We start from the raw sequence: 20,510 nt of genomic DNA, 5'->3' as shown, positions 1-20,510 counted from the left end.
ATGTTATTCTGTTTCCCTTTATATGTTATGCAACGCTCCAGCAACTGATGTAACTATGTAACAATGTACTGAAACAATGTCCTACCTCATGTAAAGCGCTCTGATATCTCCGGGTCTAGCCAGCGTTCTATAAAACTTTTCAAATAAATAAATAAATAACAGAGGGCAGAGGAAGACCATAAGATCAAATCAACATGAGTATTACTAGCAAGCAGAGCAACGGAGTGAGGGCAGAGACAGAGGGAGCTGCAAAGAAAGAAGAGAAAAAGATAATGTAAGGCAGTGGAAAAGACTTTGTAGATCTCCATCACAACTGTGATGGTAGGCAGCAAGACTTGGAAAGCAGACACAGACTAAGGGGGGTCACAGAAAAGGGTCAGAGGATTAGGCAGAAGTAGAAACAGTGATGGTAGATACAGAGGGTCAGACAGTGGGGGCAGACATAGAAAGAAGTGTTTAAAAAGCAAGTGGTGGTTGAATGAAGAAAGATCAGGTAGATGAATGAATATGGTAATATCAGTCTATGTCAGAAGTCATGAATGTAATTCTTACATCTCCTACAGGGGGTTGCCTCCAGGACACATCTCATCCAGGTCATCCTATTTCAGTTCTTGTCCACCACCCATCTCTCAGTAGGTGGCATACTCCTACGGGTCAAATTCATGTCTGTTCCATGATACACCCAGTCGATATACTTACTTCATTCCGTACAATACTCTTTCCATCTGCCTCACTGTAGGTGCTTTTTGCTCACTATTTCTACTTGTCTTTTTTTCACACAACAAACCTTAAACCACAACCAACTGGTCATCCACCCTCCTCCATCAAACTCTCTTGTTCCTGGCAGCATCTACCAGCAAAAACACCTTTTTCTTCTGAGTCACCCTACCATGTTGTCCTGTACTGTGAGACCTCCACTGTGTCCTTTGACTCGGTGTCACCTGGATGCTTCCACTGCTAGTGCTCAAGAGGTAGAGTTTGCAGCCAGCTTCCCACCTGAGGTGCCACCTGAGACTGGAAAATAGTATGGAAGGTGGTTCAAAGTGAGGGCAATGAAGTGCTTGAAGAAGTATGTTGGTGTGTGCACATGGAATGAAGCACAATTGCTGTGGTTGTGTGACTTGCCTTGCTGGTGGTCAACTTGGATGACCACAAATAGAACTGCATCCACAGCCAGTGCTCACCTCACTCCCAAGTGGGCCTGGCAGTGGGATTTTGCATTACTTTCAACGTTTTTAATTACACTTTAGCTGGAGATGAAGTCAACATTGTACATCAGCAGGTAGAGTCTCTTTGTGGTCTGTTGGCCAGAAAACAAGAGCTCTCTGGTCTGAAAAGAGAGTACATTTGTGTGGTGTGGCTAGCAACTTTGGGGATGGGGAAGTATCCAACGGAGCCAACAAGGGAGGACTATTTGTCATTAGAAGGAGATGGGGAATGAGATAGAGCTTTACATTATGCATTTGCTGATTAGGGCATGTTTGAGTTTCGAAAGAGATGGGGCAAAGGACGAGCAAAGAAATTAAATTCATTACATGAAGCGAAGGTTACTGGGTAACTATAAGTGTCACACTGTCTACCTCAAAAATATTTCTTGCATTTGCACACTATTTTCACTTCAGCAAGGCCGTAAGAATCAACCTGCCTATTTTCCAGTACTTACAAGTGTTGTAGTCATAGCAGTCCCTTGGGCTGAAGCCAGAGACAACACCGGCAAGGATATTAATGACTGGTGGAGAGGGCAGCTTCATAGCGAATTTCTGGAAGCACATCTTACTGGAATTAAAAGACAGAGCATCCCCATTGAAGTTACTGCTTTATTGATAGCACAGAGCTTTTTCATAAACATACAAAATTACGGTGATTCTAGACATTTCTCATTAAATACGCAGCCTTGATGATACCACAGATTGTTTTCGTCGATTGTACATCCTTCGTGGTAGGTTGTAGTATACTGCAGTGCATATTGGTGGAAGCATGAAACACTGATCCCACGTAATTATTTAAAAATGGAGCTTTCCCCAGGTTAAGCTATATTTGCTATCCTCAGTGATGCAAGCTGCCCCCTCAGCCATTAAATCCATGCTCTGTCTTCTAAATTTAATTTGGTTTCATGAGGACATTACTTGTTTAAAGAAGACATGAAAGATAACGTCAGGACAATGTCTTGATGAGACATTTTCAATTCTATCCAGTGTCCCGTAAGTAAACGTGCAAATTGATATTTAGCTCAGATGACGTTAGCGGTAGTCTTGTGTAGTTAGTTTCCAAACCAACTAACTGCACAAGACTCCCACTGACCAGTGCCCTTAGTGTACATATTAGATGTTGATTTTGCTCAGAGACATTTTCAAGAGGGATCATTTCACAAGATATTTCTATCAAAAATGTGTGACTATTGTCATACACTTTAATATATGTATTATGTCAACTTGTCATAAAGGGGACCAATTATAAATCCCCTCCTTTACCTTTTATCCTGATGAAGGCTTCCTATGAGTCTATGTATATGAGCCAAAAAGCCATTGCTACACAAAAACACCTGAACATAAATGTGTTATGAGATAATATGTGCATAGATTTCCTATCATAGATTAAGGGATAGTTTCACACTGAGTGATTGGAGTATCATCTAAGTTTATGACTTAAATATGCAACAATCTCTTAGCTTATACTCAATCATATCAGAAATTCTGTCTTACATTAATGATGGTAAGGCATCACTCCATTTTTAATCTTTATTTTCAAACACTTTTGGCTCATATTCGATTAAACAAGATGTTTATGATGGAATAGAGTGCTATTCAATTGCCTTCATCTACAAGATTTCCTTTATTTTTTATGACCAATGGATTATATATCTTCTGATGATGTAGAGCCTCATTTAGAGTTTGGCAGACAGGTTACTCCATTACAATCCGAACCCTTGGTCCGCCTGCCTCATTTAATGGCAGCCAGACCTTTGGTTTTCTGTTGACGGAGCATCTGTAGGGCTGTCAGTGGAAGGCATTACATGGTAAACCCTATTTCGGGTGGATGGTGTAAAGTATTTTTCTGTCGTCATGGCCAGAAGAAACCTGTGGCCCAAAAAGTTGATTCCCGCCGTGGCACAGATCTACTATAATGCTAAGTGGATCTGATATGTGTGAGACCATACCTATGGCTTGTTAGCACAATATAATTTAGAGTCCAGATATCTGCCACCAAAGACTTCAATTTTCTGGAACAAATAATTTTTTTAAATCTTTGTTAGAAAAACAAAAACAACAATCTCCACAGCAGAGATCTACATACAACATGTATTAGAATGTCACTGCAACTGCCAACTAAGAGCTGTTTACCTCTGTAGGTTGATGATTTCTGATGGGTAAGTAACGCTCTCTAAATGCTGATGGGTATACATTTGGGATTGATTATATTGTTTGATATTGTGGAGACTGTTTCTCTACCTGGTCCCTCTGTGCCTGTGGCAAAACGTTTGAAGTTCTTATGTGAATAGGTGTGAGATTGAATTTTAGAGTGTCAAATTGTTCCACAACACACAATGTTGTACAAAATAAAGAAAACACACACAATGTTGTTCCACAGTAATGCCATAACACTGTGTCCCTACCGCAGTTCTGGAGCTTGATTATAATTCTCTGTAACATAGGTGAAGAACTGACAGTCAGGGGACTCGGTGCATGCATCCAGGCACTCTATAGTGTCTTCTCGAATGGCAGCCCTAATGTCGCTGCCAAGGAAATCAACGTCCTTGTAGGTGTTTGTGAAACAACCTTAAAGTAAGCAGAACAAAGTGTATCATACAAAAAGCTCACCTAATGTGTGATATTACTTAAAAAGTAGATTACAATAGATTAGGCACATTGAATATTTCCTATTTATTACCGATTCTTGAAGTCAGTTCCTTATTCACGGGATACCCAATAAAATTATCTGACTCTAGTAATGAAAGGAATTCCAGAGTAACGCAAGTGACCCTATGCATCCTTTACCCATGGACATTGATAGGAGTACCAGACAGCATGTTACCACTAATTCTTTCTCTGCAACATACAACTTGACCTCTATGAAGCAGACTTCATGAAAACTGAAACAGCCCTGGTCCTGCTGCATTCACCAGCTTCTTGTGATCCAGCCACTCTGGCTAACTTGAAGAAGTATTACACTCCACATCCAGCTCATCATTGGTCTGAGGAAGAATAATCATTTTACCCTTTAAGGACAGAATTATGATTTCTCTACAATGCAAAAACATGTCCAAGATTTACACACAAAGCTATGTAAGTGCTTGGTACTCACGGAAAGTGGTGACTTTCTTATTTACCCTTTGTGCGCACATTGTATGTAGTGGGAGTAGCATGCATGCCTTATGTTAGGACATTTGTGGAATTTCACTTCTTTTGATAAAGAATTCCAGATACATACACAATTCAGTTAATTCAAACATTATTAGGAACTCTTTTCTACACTCCCCATGGCGTACGTAATTGGATCTATTGGATTTCCAGTTAAGTAAAGAAAATGCATTACACTTGCTTGAGATCACCAACAAACATATGATTTTGTGGATATGTAACTACATTCTGAATCCATTCCTTTGTACACTCCTGTAAACCTAGTTTAAGTTGAAAACTAAGTGTATGTAGTATAAGCATATGTTTCTACACTATTCACTATTCAGTAGTATATTAAACTTACACAAAAGCATTCACCATGTTTCTTTCCTACAGATTACAGCATAAAGTAGGTGTTTGATATTAATGACTTCTTCAGTTGCAAGTCTGCCACAAGAAAAAGGTGGATTGAGCCAATAATTAATACTGTTTACTTATAGTACCTGTTGATATTTATTTATTTATTTCATTTTATGGGCTCTTAAGGCACACCTTTAAGTACTGCTCGAAGGTTTTTGTGTGAAGGGGTCATCTAAGGCTGACAATAATGAATGTAATCCAAGGTTTTGTTTTGAGTATGCTGGACAAGTTATGCCTTTTGTGATGCACAAACAGTAAGGAAGTGTGGGACATTGCTGATGTATGGATGTCAAATATACATTTTGGAAATTTCCCAAATGTAAAAATTACTGACACTAGGCACTTAGAAAACTCGGGCTGATTATTGGGGTAGTGACTTAGAGTAAGTTGTTTCAGAGTAGAGTGAAATGGCTTAGAATGAAGTGGTGCAGAGTAGAGTGGAGTGGTATAGAGTAGTCAAGTCAAGTCAAAAATAGCTTTATTCGATAACAAGTATCTTAAAAGCAATAACATACAAACAGACATCATAAAAATACGAGTTATCAGGTAAATCATGATCTAAAAATATACAATCCATAAAACCAATAAATTAAAATTTCCATTAAAAAAATTACAATGGACAATTTCAGGTAAAAACTTTGTGTGGCCATAAGTTAGTTCAATTTCAGCTTATTTTCTATTTATACAACAAATATAAAAATGGAAGTGCAATAAAAAATGCGCAAGAAACACAATAGTTCATTTAGAGCGTGACACGTAATGTTTTAAGCCTAACTATCCAGGCACGGCCAAGATACTTGGCCACGCCACAGGCCAAGAGGGTCCGTGCATCCGTTTTCAGAATACGCAAGGCAACCCTATGTTCGCGAGTGCCCAATAGATTACACATAGGTTTTAACCATCTTGTTCTTGCCTTCTTGTAAGCAGGGCAAGCAAACATAAAATGGGCCATGCCTTTCAGCTGGAGCCTGGCAGCAGGGACAATCCGCTGTTGACTGATGCGGGACACTCCATTTTACAGTTAGTTCTCGTATCGGGAGTGTGCCTATCCTGAACTGGATGTAAAGTACCCTGTCACGTGGTGTCTGGATAAAATCTAAGTAATGTTCTAAAAATATGCGCTGCTTATGTAGATAGAATTCATCTGTAAGTCTACCTAATCTTGAGTTACAATGCTCTTGTGTGTCTACCCAAGCCCAGAATCATCCACCCAGTGGTGAATTCTCTGAAGCAACACCCTGCCAACTACTTGCATAGCATCAATCAAGCTAATAGGACGGTAGTTGGCAGGGTCATCCCTAGCACCTTTTTTAAAAATAGGTACCACCTCTGCACCTTTTCATGTGTCAAGTACTGCACTACCCTTTGTAATCGAGTTGAGTAAAACCATAATATAAAGTGCCCAATTGGGGGGGTCTGCAAGAAAAAGGTCGCCCGGAACACCATCCGGGCCTGCGGCTTTTGCTGAAACTATTTTCTTAATGGCTGCCTCTATTTCTGTTGTATTAAAGGGAACAATGACATCCTGAATATGGTAACTACTTATATGACCATCAGACCCGTCTTGAGAAATTAAGCTGGGCCCCGAGTAAAGTTTCCCAAAAGGGTTGAACCAATCCTGATTTGTGATGTGGTTACGGATTAAATCAGGATCTTTATTGCCTGACCGCCTGACCATATCCCAAAAGAGATTGGGATCCCTGGCCACGCTTTCATCCTTTAAATTCTGCCAATGTGTCTCATCCCACTCACGCGTTGCTTGGATAACAGCATTTTTGTAGTCCTTTCTAGTTTCCCTAACTAGAGGGCAATGTCTGTTTTTTATCGCTGAGATTAAAGCCTTTTTCTTCTTTCTGCAATCCGCATTGAACCACGTCCGGCAGTTTTTACGAAATATAACTTGCGTGATTCTTTATAATGAATAGAGACCCCAACTGAGTCATCATACTTCCATATAACTCTGGGACCCTAAACAGACTATTCTCTTCACTCTGGGCCTCTCGCAAATTAAGGGTGCTTTCGCTAAGTATACGCTTAATCTCAACCATTTAAGACTCTTGAGCCGCCAATCTTGGCCATTTAAGGAACCTGCTACAGTTTGAGAGGACCAAATCTTTTGTCCTCATAAGAGGTCCTGTCCCCTGGATTGTCGGAATAAAAGGAGCCCAGGGTGATTCTATTGTCAGGCTTAGTATATTGTGGTCACTATCAGTAGAAGGAACTACTTCCATATCTATTATCAATCTCCAAAATCTAACGTCAATTAATATGTAATCAATTCCTGAGGGGCAAGACACTCTATTATATGTATTAGCCCCTGAGACGTCAGAGGGTGTTCTGCCATTTGCAGCCCTTAATCCAGCTTCTAAGGTAAGAGCACTGATCTGTATTGCTACCTGTGACCATATCTTGATGAGAGGTATATTTAGCAATGGGATACCCCACTTAGCATCGTCTTCATCTACCCCCAACAAATCTTCAGAGCTTAAGGGCTCAAAGGTGCAATTAAAATCCCCAGCTATCATAACATACGAGTCTAAATGGCAGTTGGATAATTCCTGTTCCAATGACATAACAATATCTGATGCTTTGCCCCCTGAGGTCCCCCTTATGTAAACATTAAACAACTCAAGGGTTTCGCCACCACTAGTGCCCTTGATCGAAAGCCACATAATATCCGGACTCGCACATTGCTGCTCCTTTATTTCACAGTTCATATCAATCTTAACCCAAACAATGAGACCTCCAGAAGGCCGCCCCCTGCCTGTATATGCAGCAGTGTAAAGAAGCCGGTATAGCCAGACTTATATAGTGGCACTAGGCTCCATGTTTCTTGAAATATACAGATATGGTGTTCCTCAATCAAGATATTCCAATCAGGTAGAGACATTTTACTTTGGAGCCCTGCCACATTCCATGAGAGGATCTTAAGCTGGAGAATGGAAAATCCATTTCCTGAAGAAAATGGTTGGACCAGAAGGGGTGCAGTAGAAGATGTAACAAAAGTATCACAAGTTACTGCCACCCCATGGTTCTTCACACTACAGGCAGAGTAGCTACTGTTTCTATTAGCTGTTGCCCTAATTTGAGATTGTTCAAAAACAGAACATAATTGAGTAGTGATAGGAGGGCTTATGATGTTGAAATTTGGAATAAATTCAGATTCCTGGCATGGATGTGAGTCCTGACGTAATCAATCAACTGCCTCAAGTGAGGACCCTCTACATGTAGGCAAAGATAACACATTGTCACGGGCCCTTGCTGCAGTAATTGTTTGGAAGTGCCTGATCTGGATAGATGTAGAGTCCGGAGCGCAGGACCTATACTCTAATGCCAAAAGATTTTCCGCCAGATCAGAATTAGTACGGGTTAGTTCGATGCTGTCCATAGAGTTATTATTGGACGTGCATCTCCGTGCCCTGATGATATCTTCCCTTATCAACGAACGGCAACCCCTAACATGCCGTGGCCACTTAATAGATTAATTTTTCAAAGATTCAGCATTCTCAAAGCCGCTACTAAGAGCAGTCTTGGGGACATTAACTAGAAAAACCGACTGTGGCTGAATTGGAGGGTGAGTAAATTGTTTATTCTGTTGGACTGGGGCATTGATACCCATTAATGAATCTGATGTTAAATTTGTAGGCCTATAATGTTTTCTGGCAACCTGTGAATAAACTTGCTTTTGCGAAATATTACAAGGCTGAGCTACAGAGGGGGCTGTCTGGATGGGGGTTGAAGCCTTAATGGTTTGTTTGGATGGAATTGTAGGTGCGTGTTGTTGTCCGCAAATTATGGGATCACCAGCTTTGGATGGTTCTTTTGAGTTACAAAGTCGAGAACCTGCTGACATATGTAGTGTACTGTTATGGACTAACATCCTAACGGTACCCATAAGTTCCTCAATCATCCCTTTCAGTGATCCAACCTCCTCCTTTAATGAAGTGACCGTCTGGATAAGGGTCTGTGTTAGAATAGGGCTAGTGGGAACTACCACACTTGAGCTCTTGTTACTAGAGGGGATAAGTTGTGTTGTGTGCGCTTCCCCCCCAAGTATCCGATTCCCCAGCCAGAACATTAAAACGATTCATACAAATAATAGAGGGCTCGAGGTAGCCCGCAAGATCATGAGTGGAAGGTAAGGACAATGGAGGAGAAGTGTCAGACAGCAAAACTGGCCCATGGCCCAAAGTTGTGGACTCACAGCCAATCTCTACTCCTTTTTTTAAAGATTTTTGAAACATCTGGGGGACAATGGTTAAACGCAGGGGAGTAGAATCCTTATTAGCAATATCAGAAGGGTGCTCAACGCCTAATAGCCCTTCGCGTTCCGTGATTAAATTATCAATTCTATTCATTAAACAAATATTGGCAGCAGATACACTCTTTGCTGCTTTCCTTGCCTTTTTCCACCTTACCCACCCCACTAATGGGGCACGTAGCCCCCCCTGTACTCTCCATAGCTTTTCTTTTACCCATTCCCAACCCGATAGTCGGCTGCCCAAATCGCCAACAAAAAACACTGGTAAACAGATTTTTTTTTTTTTTATATCGTCAAGCGGGTTTAGACTAACTTCTAATGATTAAAATTTTCCAAGAGTTTTAAAACATAGTCAGTTTAGTGACACCCCAAATAAGAAAGAAAAAAATAACAGACTATTACAAATGAATTACACAGCCTTCAGCCTACAGTCATCACAGTACCTTGAAATAGCTTCTGAAGTTTTTTGTGATAAAGGTGTTCCAGGAGGAGAAATGAAAGAGCTCTGGCCCTGCCCTGCCTCTTCCTGGCGATGACGGGCCAGGACGGGCCCGCCCTTGGCCTGGGCTTTGCCCGGGCGCGTCCCGCGCCGCGGGGGGGAGAGACAGCGCTTTAAGCGCGATGGCAACGCCTCCCCCTCACTGGCGGCAGCTGCGGGCTTCGCACTGTCCTCTGGGACTTGCAGTCCCCCTTGCTGATGGTGCGGATAGAAAGAATGACTGCGTCGTGGCCTGTGACTCCAATCCCACCAGGGCTAAATATTCGGGCACTAGGAGCCCCTTGGAAGGATGTAGCGCTGGTATCCACAGAGGTGAAAGCAGATTACACTGAAACGATGTCCCGCGCCGCGGGGGGAGATGCAGCGCTTTAAGCGTGATGACAACGCCTCCCCCTCACTGGCGGCAGCTGCGGACTTTGCACTGTCCTCTGGGACTTGCAGTCCCCCTTGCTGATGGTGCGGATAGAAAGAATGACCGCATCGTGGCCTGTGACTCCAGTCCCACCAGGGCTAAATATTTGGCCACTAGGAGCCCCTTGGAACGATGTAGCGCTGGTATCCACAGAGGTGAAAGCAGATTACACTGAAACGATGTCCTGCGTCGCGGGGGGAGACGCAGCTCTTTAAGCGCGATGGCAAGCCTCCCCCTCACTGGCGGCAGCTGCGGGCTTCGCACTGTCCTCTGGGACTTGCAGTCCCCCTTGCTGATGGTGCGGATAGAAAGAATGACTGCGTCGTGGCCTGTGACTCCAATCCCACCAGGGCTAAATATTCGGGCACTAGGAGCCCCTTGGAAGGATGTAGCGCTGGTATCCACAGAGGTGAAAGCAGATTACACTGAAACGATGTCCCGCGCCGCGGGGGGAGATGCAGCGCTTTAAGCGTGATGGCAACACCTCCCCCTCACTGGCGGCAGCTGCGGACTTTGCACTGTCCTCTGGGACTTGCAGTCCCCCTTGCTGATGGTGCGGATAGAAAGAATGACCGCATCGTGGCCTGTGACTCCAGTCCCACCAGGGCTAAATATTTGGCCACTAGGAGCCCCTTGGAACGATGTAGCGCTGGTATCCACAGAGGTGAAAGCAGATTACACTGAAACGATGTCCCGCGTCGCGGGGGGAGACGCAGCTCTTTAAGCGCGATGGCAAGCCTCCCCCTCACTGGCGGCAACTGCGGGCTTCGCACTGTCCTCTGGGACTTGCAGTCCCCCTTGCTGATGGTGCGGATAGAAAGAATGACCGCGTCGTGGCCTGTGACTCCAGTCCCACCAGGGCTAAATATTCGGGCACTAGGAGCCCCTTGGAACGATGTAGCACTGGTATCCACAGAGGTGAAAGCAGATTACACTGAAACGATGTATAGAGTAGTGGTGTAGAGTGCATTCATGTGGAGTGGTGTACAGTTGAGTGGCATGGAGAGGAGTGAAGTGAAGAGGTGCTCCTGTTCAAGGTACATTTAACACATCAAGAAGAAACAATCAAGAATGAAGAATTGAGGAATACAACTCACTCTATTAGTTTATCATTAGTTTATTAAATATATATCGATGCACATTGAAATATGCATACTGAAACTCTATGTTAACCAATCCAAGCCTGTAAATTAAATGCTACCAGTGGGTCTGTATAACTTATTGTGTCACCCAGCTAAATAGCCCTTTAAACAGGTCTCAGGCCTGCCATTGCAGTCTGAATGCAATGTCACACTGCCATGTCGACTTGGCATTTAAAACCCCTTGCCAAGTCTTACAGTCCCCTTTTATCCCATATATGTCATCACTAAGGTAGGCCATAGGTAGCCACAGGTGCTGGGTGCTGGGTGCTGTGTAATTAAAAGGTTGGACATGTACTTTTAAGTTTTACATGTCCTGGTAGTGAAAAACTCCCAAATTAGTTTTCCGCTACTGTGAGGCTTACTCCTACCATATGAGAACATAGTAGAATTCTTTATTGTATGATTACCTAAAACCATTTACAAATACATTACATGCTACTTTCATAATTAAAAACGTTTGGTTGGTTAAAAAGTCTAAAAAGATTATAAGAACAGCTGATGACTTTTACATCATAAATCAGTGCAATGTTATTAGTACATATAAAAGGTAAGACATAATGCGGAGTGATTAATGGGTGAGCTATACAGTAATGATTGTAGGATGATAGTGCACAACAGAAGGCTAACATAGGGGAGTCGTAGTTACATTTAATAAGCTGCAATTCCTACTTGAGAGGAGGTAGATATGTCATGTTTGGTACCTATGGAATTGTAATCATAAACTCTCCTTAATGGTAAACTCAGATTTTTTATTACAATTTTGATAATGCCACTTTTAGAAAGTTCAATCAAACACCTACATGCATCCCACTACTGATATCAATTAATCCTTACCGTCAAACACCAGAAAACCCACATTTCAATTGGAATGACCATTTTTTTTTTTGATTGACATATTATTTTTTCACATATTATCATTCGATCTGAAAGGCTCATTTTGGAGAAAAGAGCTCTTTTGTGTGTTCTGAGTCCTGAGGAGAACCTCTAAAGATATACATTAGGGTTTGGAGTGCATCTTCTATTTTCCACCAAACAAGTGTTCTATGTATGCATTACCACTGATGCTCATGGTGTGAATTAAGTTAAACTACAATTGGGATTGTTCATGAGCTCGATAGGTACACTGTTTGGTATTGCCCTTGTAGAAAGAAGTGAAGCAGGGCGTTGTAACGTCAGTGTGAAGGGCGTTTTTCATTAAAAAAAAAAGTTGTTTTCATTATTACAGAACCTGAGCAACAAAGATTTTTGTAATATGTGATTATAGTTGATGTATTGTTTATGTGATTTGTTTGAATTTTTGCATTGTAACAATTGTTATTTTGTGTCTCTGTGTATTGTATTGTTTTGTGACAAATTGGTGTTTCAATTAGATGAATAATTCACTCTCCCCTTTTTGATAATTTCTGAAAAAATGATAGAAGTCAATCAAGAAAAACAAACTATATGGTCATTCCAATTGAGATTTGTGATCATGGTGTTTGATGGTAAGGATGAATTGATATCAGTATTGGTATGCGTGTAGGTGTTTGATTGTATAGTTGGCCTAGCCTTACTGATTATGGGCCTAACCCTTTCTTGTTTAGGACTTTCAAAAAGTTGGCATTTTCCTGTCCTTAAACCTTTGTGCTTGCAGCTTGTCCTGAGTCACATGACTGGGTGTAGCTGACAGCTAGACTTTGTGATTTCCTCACATACAGTCACACAATAATGGCATTAACTTTGCCTTAATGGCCCATTGCTGACAGGATTGGGGGGCCTGGCGGTGGAGCTGAGCACAATCCCACTTGCACTTGAATAGACTGTGTCCTGTCTCTTCACAATAAACCTAAAGCTATTGTATTGTCACTGCAAGCAGCTTGGAGCCAGGGAAGTGGAGGCAGGAAATTCCATGCACTTCAAAGAACCTTTCCAGAAGCTTCTCCTTCTAATTTCTTCTTCCCAGCAGAATATCCATTTCAGTGGGTCCTTCGTCATAGGGTTGTCCTACCTCGTGGAATGGACTGTCTTCAGCTACAGCTTCCTGCTTCATCCTGCTTCAACTTCCATTTCGCCGGCTAAGTCTCAAGGTAAAAATTCTCGCTGTGACTTCACTCTACGGCCATCTGACAATAAAGCTCCCTTCTCGGACACTCCTGCAGCCTTGCCTTGCTGAACCTCTACCTTCTCAGACACTTTTCTATCAAAGAATTTCTAAGTCCAAAGGCAAGCGCTGACTGCCCAACCCTCTGCTTGTATCTGAACCACACTCCATCACAGTTGGCCTGACCTTACAACTTTGACCCGATCTCGAGCTACTAGATGTCCTTTACCATCCTCCTGGTAACAGCGCTGCATTCGGAGAACACCTTTCTGACTTGATAACTCACTGCTCACTCCGAAACCCCAACAGCGTAATACTTGGTGACCTCAACATACGATTCGCCGATCCAATCCCTAAACAAACTTCTACACAACAATAACCTTACCCAACACTGCACAGAACAAACCTACAACAGAGGAGCAATCCTAGACGCTATTATTGCACAAGTAGGCACAGTCACTATCAACCACATCCTGCCGGTTGACTGGTCCGATCATCATATCATTCTATTCCACATCAACCAATCTACTCAATGACTGCCCAGCACGTAAGAACCTCCCCATTGGGTGAGAAATCTAAGTCAAATCTTCCTTACTGACCTGGAGGAAAGGGTATGCTCACTCCTTCCCCCCACCACTGTCAACTCCTCCACAACAGGACTCACCTCCCAATACAATACAACATTGACTTCCATCATGGACCAATTAGCCCCCTTGAAGCAAAAAAGAGTCAGGAACACCCCATCGAGATCCTGGTTCAACACGGACATAAACTCCGAAAGAAGACAGCTGAGAGCTGCAGAAAGACTCTGGCGGAACAATCCGTCCACAACCCTCTTCAACGGACTCAAAGCAGTACACAGGAAATACAAAAACCACATTAAGAACGAAAAATAGTTTTTCTTCTGCAGTGCTCTAGACGACGCTAAAATCAGGCCAAAAGAACTCTTCAATCTTATCGGACAGCAAACTTCCAAACCCCCCCACATCAGTTCAAGCCTCCAAAGACCTATGTGAGAACTTTCCTAACTTCTTTGACAGTAAAATCACAAAGATTGAGCTCTACCTTGACGCACATGGCCCCCCCCACAGCATCCCGCTCACTGACACAGAAGCTACCACTCCCAAGCACCACCCAAACAATTGGAAATCCTTCAATCCCATCTCCGAAGCGGTGATCTCAAAAATGATTTCCAGCTCCACTCCACCATTCCTGCCCAACTGGCCAAAAAGCTCAATCGCACCCTAGCACCGATCTGGACCAAGATCATAAACCGCTCCCTGAGAACCAGAATCATGCCTGATTGTCTCAAAATCAGACAAGTCACTCCGCTATTAAAAAAAACGGGCTCTGACACAAACAATCCTAACAACTTCAGACCTGTCCCCAGTCTCCCTCTCCTAGCCAAAATCATGGAAAAATGTGTTCTCCTCCAACTTACCCAACACATGGACGGCAACAACATTTTAGACACCCACCAATCAGGTTTCAGACAAGGCTACAGCACAGAGACAGCGATGCTGAATGTCATAGATGGTATCCACAACTCACCAGACAAGAACCAATGTTGTCTACTCATTCTCCTAGACCTATCAGCAGCCTTCGACACGGTTGACCACAAACTACTCATTAAGGTACTGCAAGATAGGGTAGGAGCGGATGAGGTAGTCTTACAGTGGTTCACCTCCTTTCTACAGGACCGCACCCAAAGAATAAAAATCAATAACTTCTTGTCTGACTCACGCCCCGTCAGGAGATGTGTACCCCAAGGATCAGTTCTTTCCCCACAACTTTTCAAAATCTACATGGAACCTGTCACCTCTATACTCAAAAAAACAACATCCCCTTCCACCTCTGTGCGGACGACACCCAGATTTATCTCGAAGCCTCCTCCATTGATGACATCCACAGACTAAACAACACTCTAAAGGAAGTCCAACACTGGCCATCACTCAATCACCTGAAACTAAACCAAGACAAGACTGAAATCCTTCTCATTTCCAATAAGGAGCAGAACCCTCAAATCACAGACTGGCTAAAAGCCATTGAAGCTCTCAATTACAATCTCACCCTGGCCGACTCCGTAAAATCACTGGGAATCACTGTAGACCCAAAATTAAACATGGCAATCACATCAAAAACTCCGCTAAGAGCGCCTTCCTCAACCTTAAACTGATTGGAATTTTGCTATTTTGGTGTCAAATACTTTATTAAAATGTACTCTATTTTTCTACATTGGTTTGGAATTTTTCTTGTGTTGGGTTTTCACTTTCTTACTGTTTGTGTGCTGCATAAATACTTTACACATTGCCTCTAAATTAATCCTGACTGCTTTTTGTGCCAAACTTCCCAGGGTTATGCACGGGTCAAATTAAGGACTTTTTCTTGTCCACCCTGCAATGGATTGTGGCTGTTGCATGACCAGGATTCACAACCCAGTCAATCAACAACCCAATTACTCACAAAGTGTTGTTTAAGGTAAACAAAAATAAAATCCAAGGTTTTGTGTTGAGAAACTTGGACAGCAGCTATGCCTTTGGTGGTGCAAAAATAGTAACCGAGTTGGGGATATCTCTGACGTATGGAGGTGAAACCTATATTTTGAAGATGAACCAATTGTAAAAAATTACTGACACTATGTGCTTCACAAGGTATGTTCGAAACATCAAGAATGAGGAATTAAATATAAAGATTCAAGATTTAAGGAATACAACTCAGTCTAGAAGTCTATCCGTTTTAAAAAAATACATATTGATACAAATTGTAATATACATACTGAAACACTAAATACTTTAACAATAAAGAAAGAAACAAAGGAATATAAAGTATTGTTAACATCTATCTAAGACTACATGTTTGGTAAATATCCTGTTTGATAATGTTGCTTTTATATCTGCATTACAAATAGATAAAACTGTACAAACTGTTTATAGACTATAACCTCATATAACGATGAAATGTAAGGACACTGAAGTCGTTACTATACATATGCAGCCTTCATCTAATAATCAATTAAAAACAGATTATACAGATGATTCCAAGGGGAAGTGACAATTTATACAATACGTACTATGTTGCTTTGGGTCAACTGTGGATAAACGAAACCCAGACACAGCATTTGCCATAGTTGTTCTGCTTACTGGAAGTCCATTGGTTGTGTGTTTCAGAAAACAGGAAAAGCTGCAAGGGAAGAAATTAAAAAGGAAATATGAAATATTAATGGAACTGTAGTCTTAAAAATAAGCACTTTTTTATTATGTGCACTTGATAGTCAATTCATGTTTACTGCACTACAACCCCTAACATTCTTAAACATCATTGACAGTACATAAATAAAAAAACAATTATAATGACAGATAGTTGAAAACTATGTATCATAAATATCATATGAAGATAAATTGCACCAATTGGTGTCTGCCAGTTTATTGATGGTCTGTTTGGTTGCGTGTTTGAGAGAATGCCAGTAGGTTTGTGCATGTGTCTGCCTATGTGAGATCTATGTAAATATCTCCCATGAACAAGTGCAGGAGGTGAATTGGGATTCGCCAATGAGTACTCTGTGCCTAAGTGGTCATCCATGTGTCTGGATGGTATGCTATGATGTGCATGTGACATATGGTCTATTATGATTTTGGCTGTCCACGGACCACCAGACTCCCCGGGGCGCAGCGGTGACAGTCTTCGGACCTCCTTGTTAGGACCAGGGTGGTCTAGGAGTCCTGGGACCACTGCAACCACCAGGAATCAGTGCTGCCCCGCCAAGCGTATTACGAGTTACCTTACCGCCACACTTTCCATGGTGGTATGACCTCCATGAAAAGTGCGGTAGCGAGGAAACAAAGGGGGCCCTTGAGGGCCCCTGGTGCCTCATGCCTGTGGATGCAACCTGTGACCCCCTGTGTGCATTCACAGCAGTACCTGCATGGCATGGACTGCAGCAGTCCATGCCATGCAGGTACTGCCTTTGATGTTCCCATTGCGTGCCTATTTCTGAGAATGCCAAAGAACCGCCGGCCAGACGGGAAAAAACTCCTGATCTGGTGGGAAGTTCCTACACGGGTTTGGTGCTGCGGTCGCAGGGTGGTCCCACTCCTGCACCGCCAAACTCATAATAATGCCCATAGTTGTATGGATGGTGTGTTAGGGTGTTGATGTGACAAACTGTGCTTTACTTATTTTAAGCAAAGTGTAACCAAAGAGTTTGCAAACAAACAGTTTAGCCCAATGGGGAGTTACAAATCAAAGTTCATGATGCACTACAGACATAGATTTTCGGCTTACAATTAGACATCAATTTGTACTAAACTACGTATGGCACTAATGCATATATTGCGTGCCCTCTCAACAATACACTGAGGTGAGCCCGGGTACCATGTGTGGTGCACCCAGACATGAGTGCAGTCAAACAATGTGCTGCAAAATGACTCATCAAACTTCATTCTGTCATAAAACTATACAGACATTTGGCAATGAACTGTTCATGGTGCTTACATATACTCTGGTCTCCTTCACCTTCGTATACAAAGCTGAGCTAAGACTTCACAGAAGTTAAACAATACAGTACATGACCACCCGCTGAGCTCCAAAGGAGGAGGCGATGTGCTCCCCAAATGACCATGTTATGAGAGTATTCACATGCACAAACATTTAATTACTATAGGAAAACAGCACCCATACAGCCCAGTCACAGAAGTCGGCAAACAGAGGGCCATATGTAGAAAGCCAAATTGCGATCGCAAATGCTGAAATTCGCTGAATTTCGGCGTTTGCGATCGCAATTTGGGCAGTGTGCTATGTAGCACACAATAACCCACACGCAAAAGAAGCAATCGCAAAATTTGCGATTCCTTATTTTGCTAATGCATTTAAGGAATCCCAAATTGCGATTCCTTAAGTGCAATGTAGGAAGCACCCAAGTTGTGCAATTGTGGCTTAAGGAATCGCATATTACCACCAACCTCAGGTTGGTGGTAATTTGCGATTTCCTTGAAAAATGCACTTTTTTGCATTTTTCAAAGTGCCATGTGGCGCACATACATGCCCGTAGCGCATGTATGTGCGCCACATGTGCACACATGTTTATTTCAGGGGTGCAAAAGGGTGTCCTATTGACACCCTTGCAACCTTGAAATTGCATTCTCAATTTGCAATTCTCTAATTGAGAATCGCAAATTGAGAATGTCTTCCTATTCATTCCTATGGGCCTTCTAGCCCATAGGAATGAATGAAATAAACATGTGTGCACATGTGGCGCACATACATGCGCTAAGGGCATGTATGTGCGCCACATGGCACTTTGAAAAATGCAAAAAAGTGAATTTTCAAAGGAAATCGCAAATTACCACCAATCTGAGGTTGGTGGTAATATGCGATTCCTTAAGCCACAATTGCACAACTTGGGTGCTTCCTATATTGCATTTAAGGAATCGCAATTTGGGATTCCTTAAATGCATTAGCAAAATAAGGAATCGCAAATTTTGCGATTCCTTATTTTGCGTGTGGGTTTTTGTGTGCTACATAGCACACTGCCCAAATTGCGATCGCAAACGCCGAAATTCGGCGAATTTCAGCATTTGCGATGGCAATTTGGCTTTCTACATATGGCCCAGAATGTCTAACAACCGCAAGTAAATGATCTCCCATACCAATCTAGAAACTTAGTCCATAATAGTGACAGCAAAAGCAGACTTACCGGCCAGGGAAATCTCTTGGCATGCCAATAAAAGGGCCAGGGCCAAGGCCTTAGAGAGGGCCAAGACATAGGGCCCGATTTAGATCTTGGCAGATGGGTTACCCCGTCACAACAATGACAGATATCCCATCCACCGAAATATAAATTCCATTATATTCTCTGGGATTTATATTTCGGCTGATGGGATATCCATCACCAAGATCTAAATCAGGCCCATGGTTTTACCTGCAATTTTCTGCCCTTTCAGGATGAGATCAATTTGTATTGTAATTGCATTTATATAGCGCTTACTACCCTTTACGAGGCGTCAAAGCACTTTTTCGGCAAGTAGCACACTACTCTGGCACCCATAATAGCTCCACGCAGTGGGCATTCTCACACTGAAACTAGTGCAAGGATGCTTGTTTCTCGTTCAGGGAGGACCTGACCTGGAAGTTCGAGCTGGACTGATTTTTGTATAACTGGGTCTAAACTGGAATGGCGTGGAGTGTAAAAAAACAATGGATTTAACCCAGATCTGTGACTGGGGGTGAATGTTTGATTTGTTCGGCAGTCCATCCATCATCTGTTCTTTTTGCACTTCTAGAAAGGCATCATTTTCTTACTTTAGCCATTTGGTGCCTGCTGCCTGTTTCTGATCACGTTGCTGGGCTCGGTGACAGCTGGACTTTGTGTATTCCCCCTAAACAGCCACACACAATGGGAGCTTGGGTGTGCCTTCATGGTCCTTCCTGGGAGGATGGGAGGGAGGAGTTGGACCCAGCCTCACTTACATCTGAATAGGCTGTATCTTGCCCCCACACAAAGGGCTACCTACGGGATCCAGGGCAAGAAGTAAGGACCTCGGGGCACTTCAAAGACCTGTCTTTGAAGTCCCCCCCACTTCAAAGGCCAACTGGGTATGGACTTCTGACACCACCACTTTCGTACACTCCTGGACCTGTGACTACTCTGCTAGGAGGAAAGACTGCTGTGCTGCCTTACTGCCTGCTGTACTGCCTGGGTGAGAAGAACCTAGACCTGCATCACTTAAACCCAGAGTGACTTTAAGGGCTAGCTGGTTGGCCTTCTATGTGAAGTCTCAACTCCTAACGAACCTGCCTCTGCACCTCGACTCTGCCATCAGTGAGTCTGCCCTGCTAAGGGGTGCCACTCTGGTCCTCGACCCTTGGAAGTGGGCCTATGGTGTTTGCTCGAGGGGAACTGACGCATCCTCTGTCAATAGGATTATCATATATGAGAAGTAGTTCCTCTGCCAGACAGACGCATGTATTTGGTCTATTTGGCCGGAGTATGTGTCGCTGAGAGATCTGTAATTCAGATCGTAATGCCCTCACATACCTATTGGGGTGTCATGCTTCATCATTGGGCGCTCCTTGTCAGGCGAGCGCTGCAATGCCTGACGGGCCTGGTGGCTGCTTTAGCCGAGTTCTTTTGATCTAAGGACACCGTAAATAATGAGTGCAGGTGGGCAGTATGAGTGGTGAGTTCTAGTGTATAAGAAGTGACTTAAAATAGGCACAGGAGCCCATAGGCAAACTATTATTCAGAAATCGGCCCCAGGACTAAGTAAAACAAGCATTTGCAATGCAATAGGTCTCGCAGTTACACGAGTTAAAGCTATTGGCATTGTAAATGACAATGCCAATAGGCATTGTTATTTGCAA

At 42.8% G+C, this 20,510-nt stretch overlaps 1 protein-coding gene across 3 annotated transcripts in view; it reads right to left on the bottom strand.

The window, feature by feature from the left end:
• The window catches only part of LOC146856190 (coagulation factor XI-like), a 211,615-nt gene that overhangs the window by 72,235 nt on the left and 118,870 nt on the right, over nt 1-20,510 (bottom strand). For all 3 annotated transcript variants that reach the window (XM_085654241.1, XM_085654243.1, XM_085654242.1), the window contains 3 exons: nt 16,222-16,331; nt 3,614-3,776; nt 1,664-1,776 (listed from right to left, as the gene is read on the bottom strand). In XM_085654241.1, coding sequence (XP_085510367.1) covers nt 1,664-1,776; nt 3,614-3,776; nt 16,222-16,331 — 386 coding nt within the window. The remainder of the gene's footprint in view (nt 1-1,663; nt 1,777-3,613; nt 3,777-16,221; nt 16,332-20,510) is intronic.

Source organism: Triturus cristatus, chromosome 4_1 (genome assembly GCF_964204655.1).
Source record: "Triturus cristatus chromosome 4_1, aTriCri1.1, whole genome shotgun sequence".
NCBI classification, from domain to species: domain Eukaryota; kingdom Metazoa; phylum Chordata; class Amphibia; order Caudata; family Salamandridae; genus Triturus; species Triturus cristatus.
This window is presented reverse-complemented; position numbering and strand designations above follow the sequence as displayed.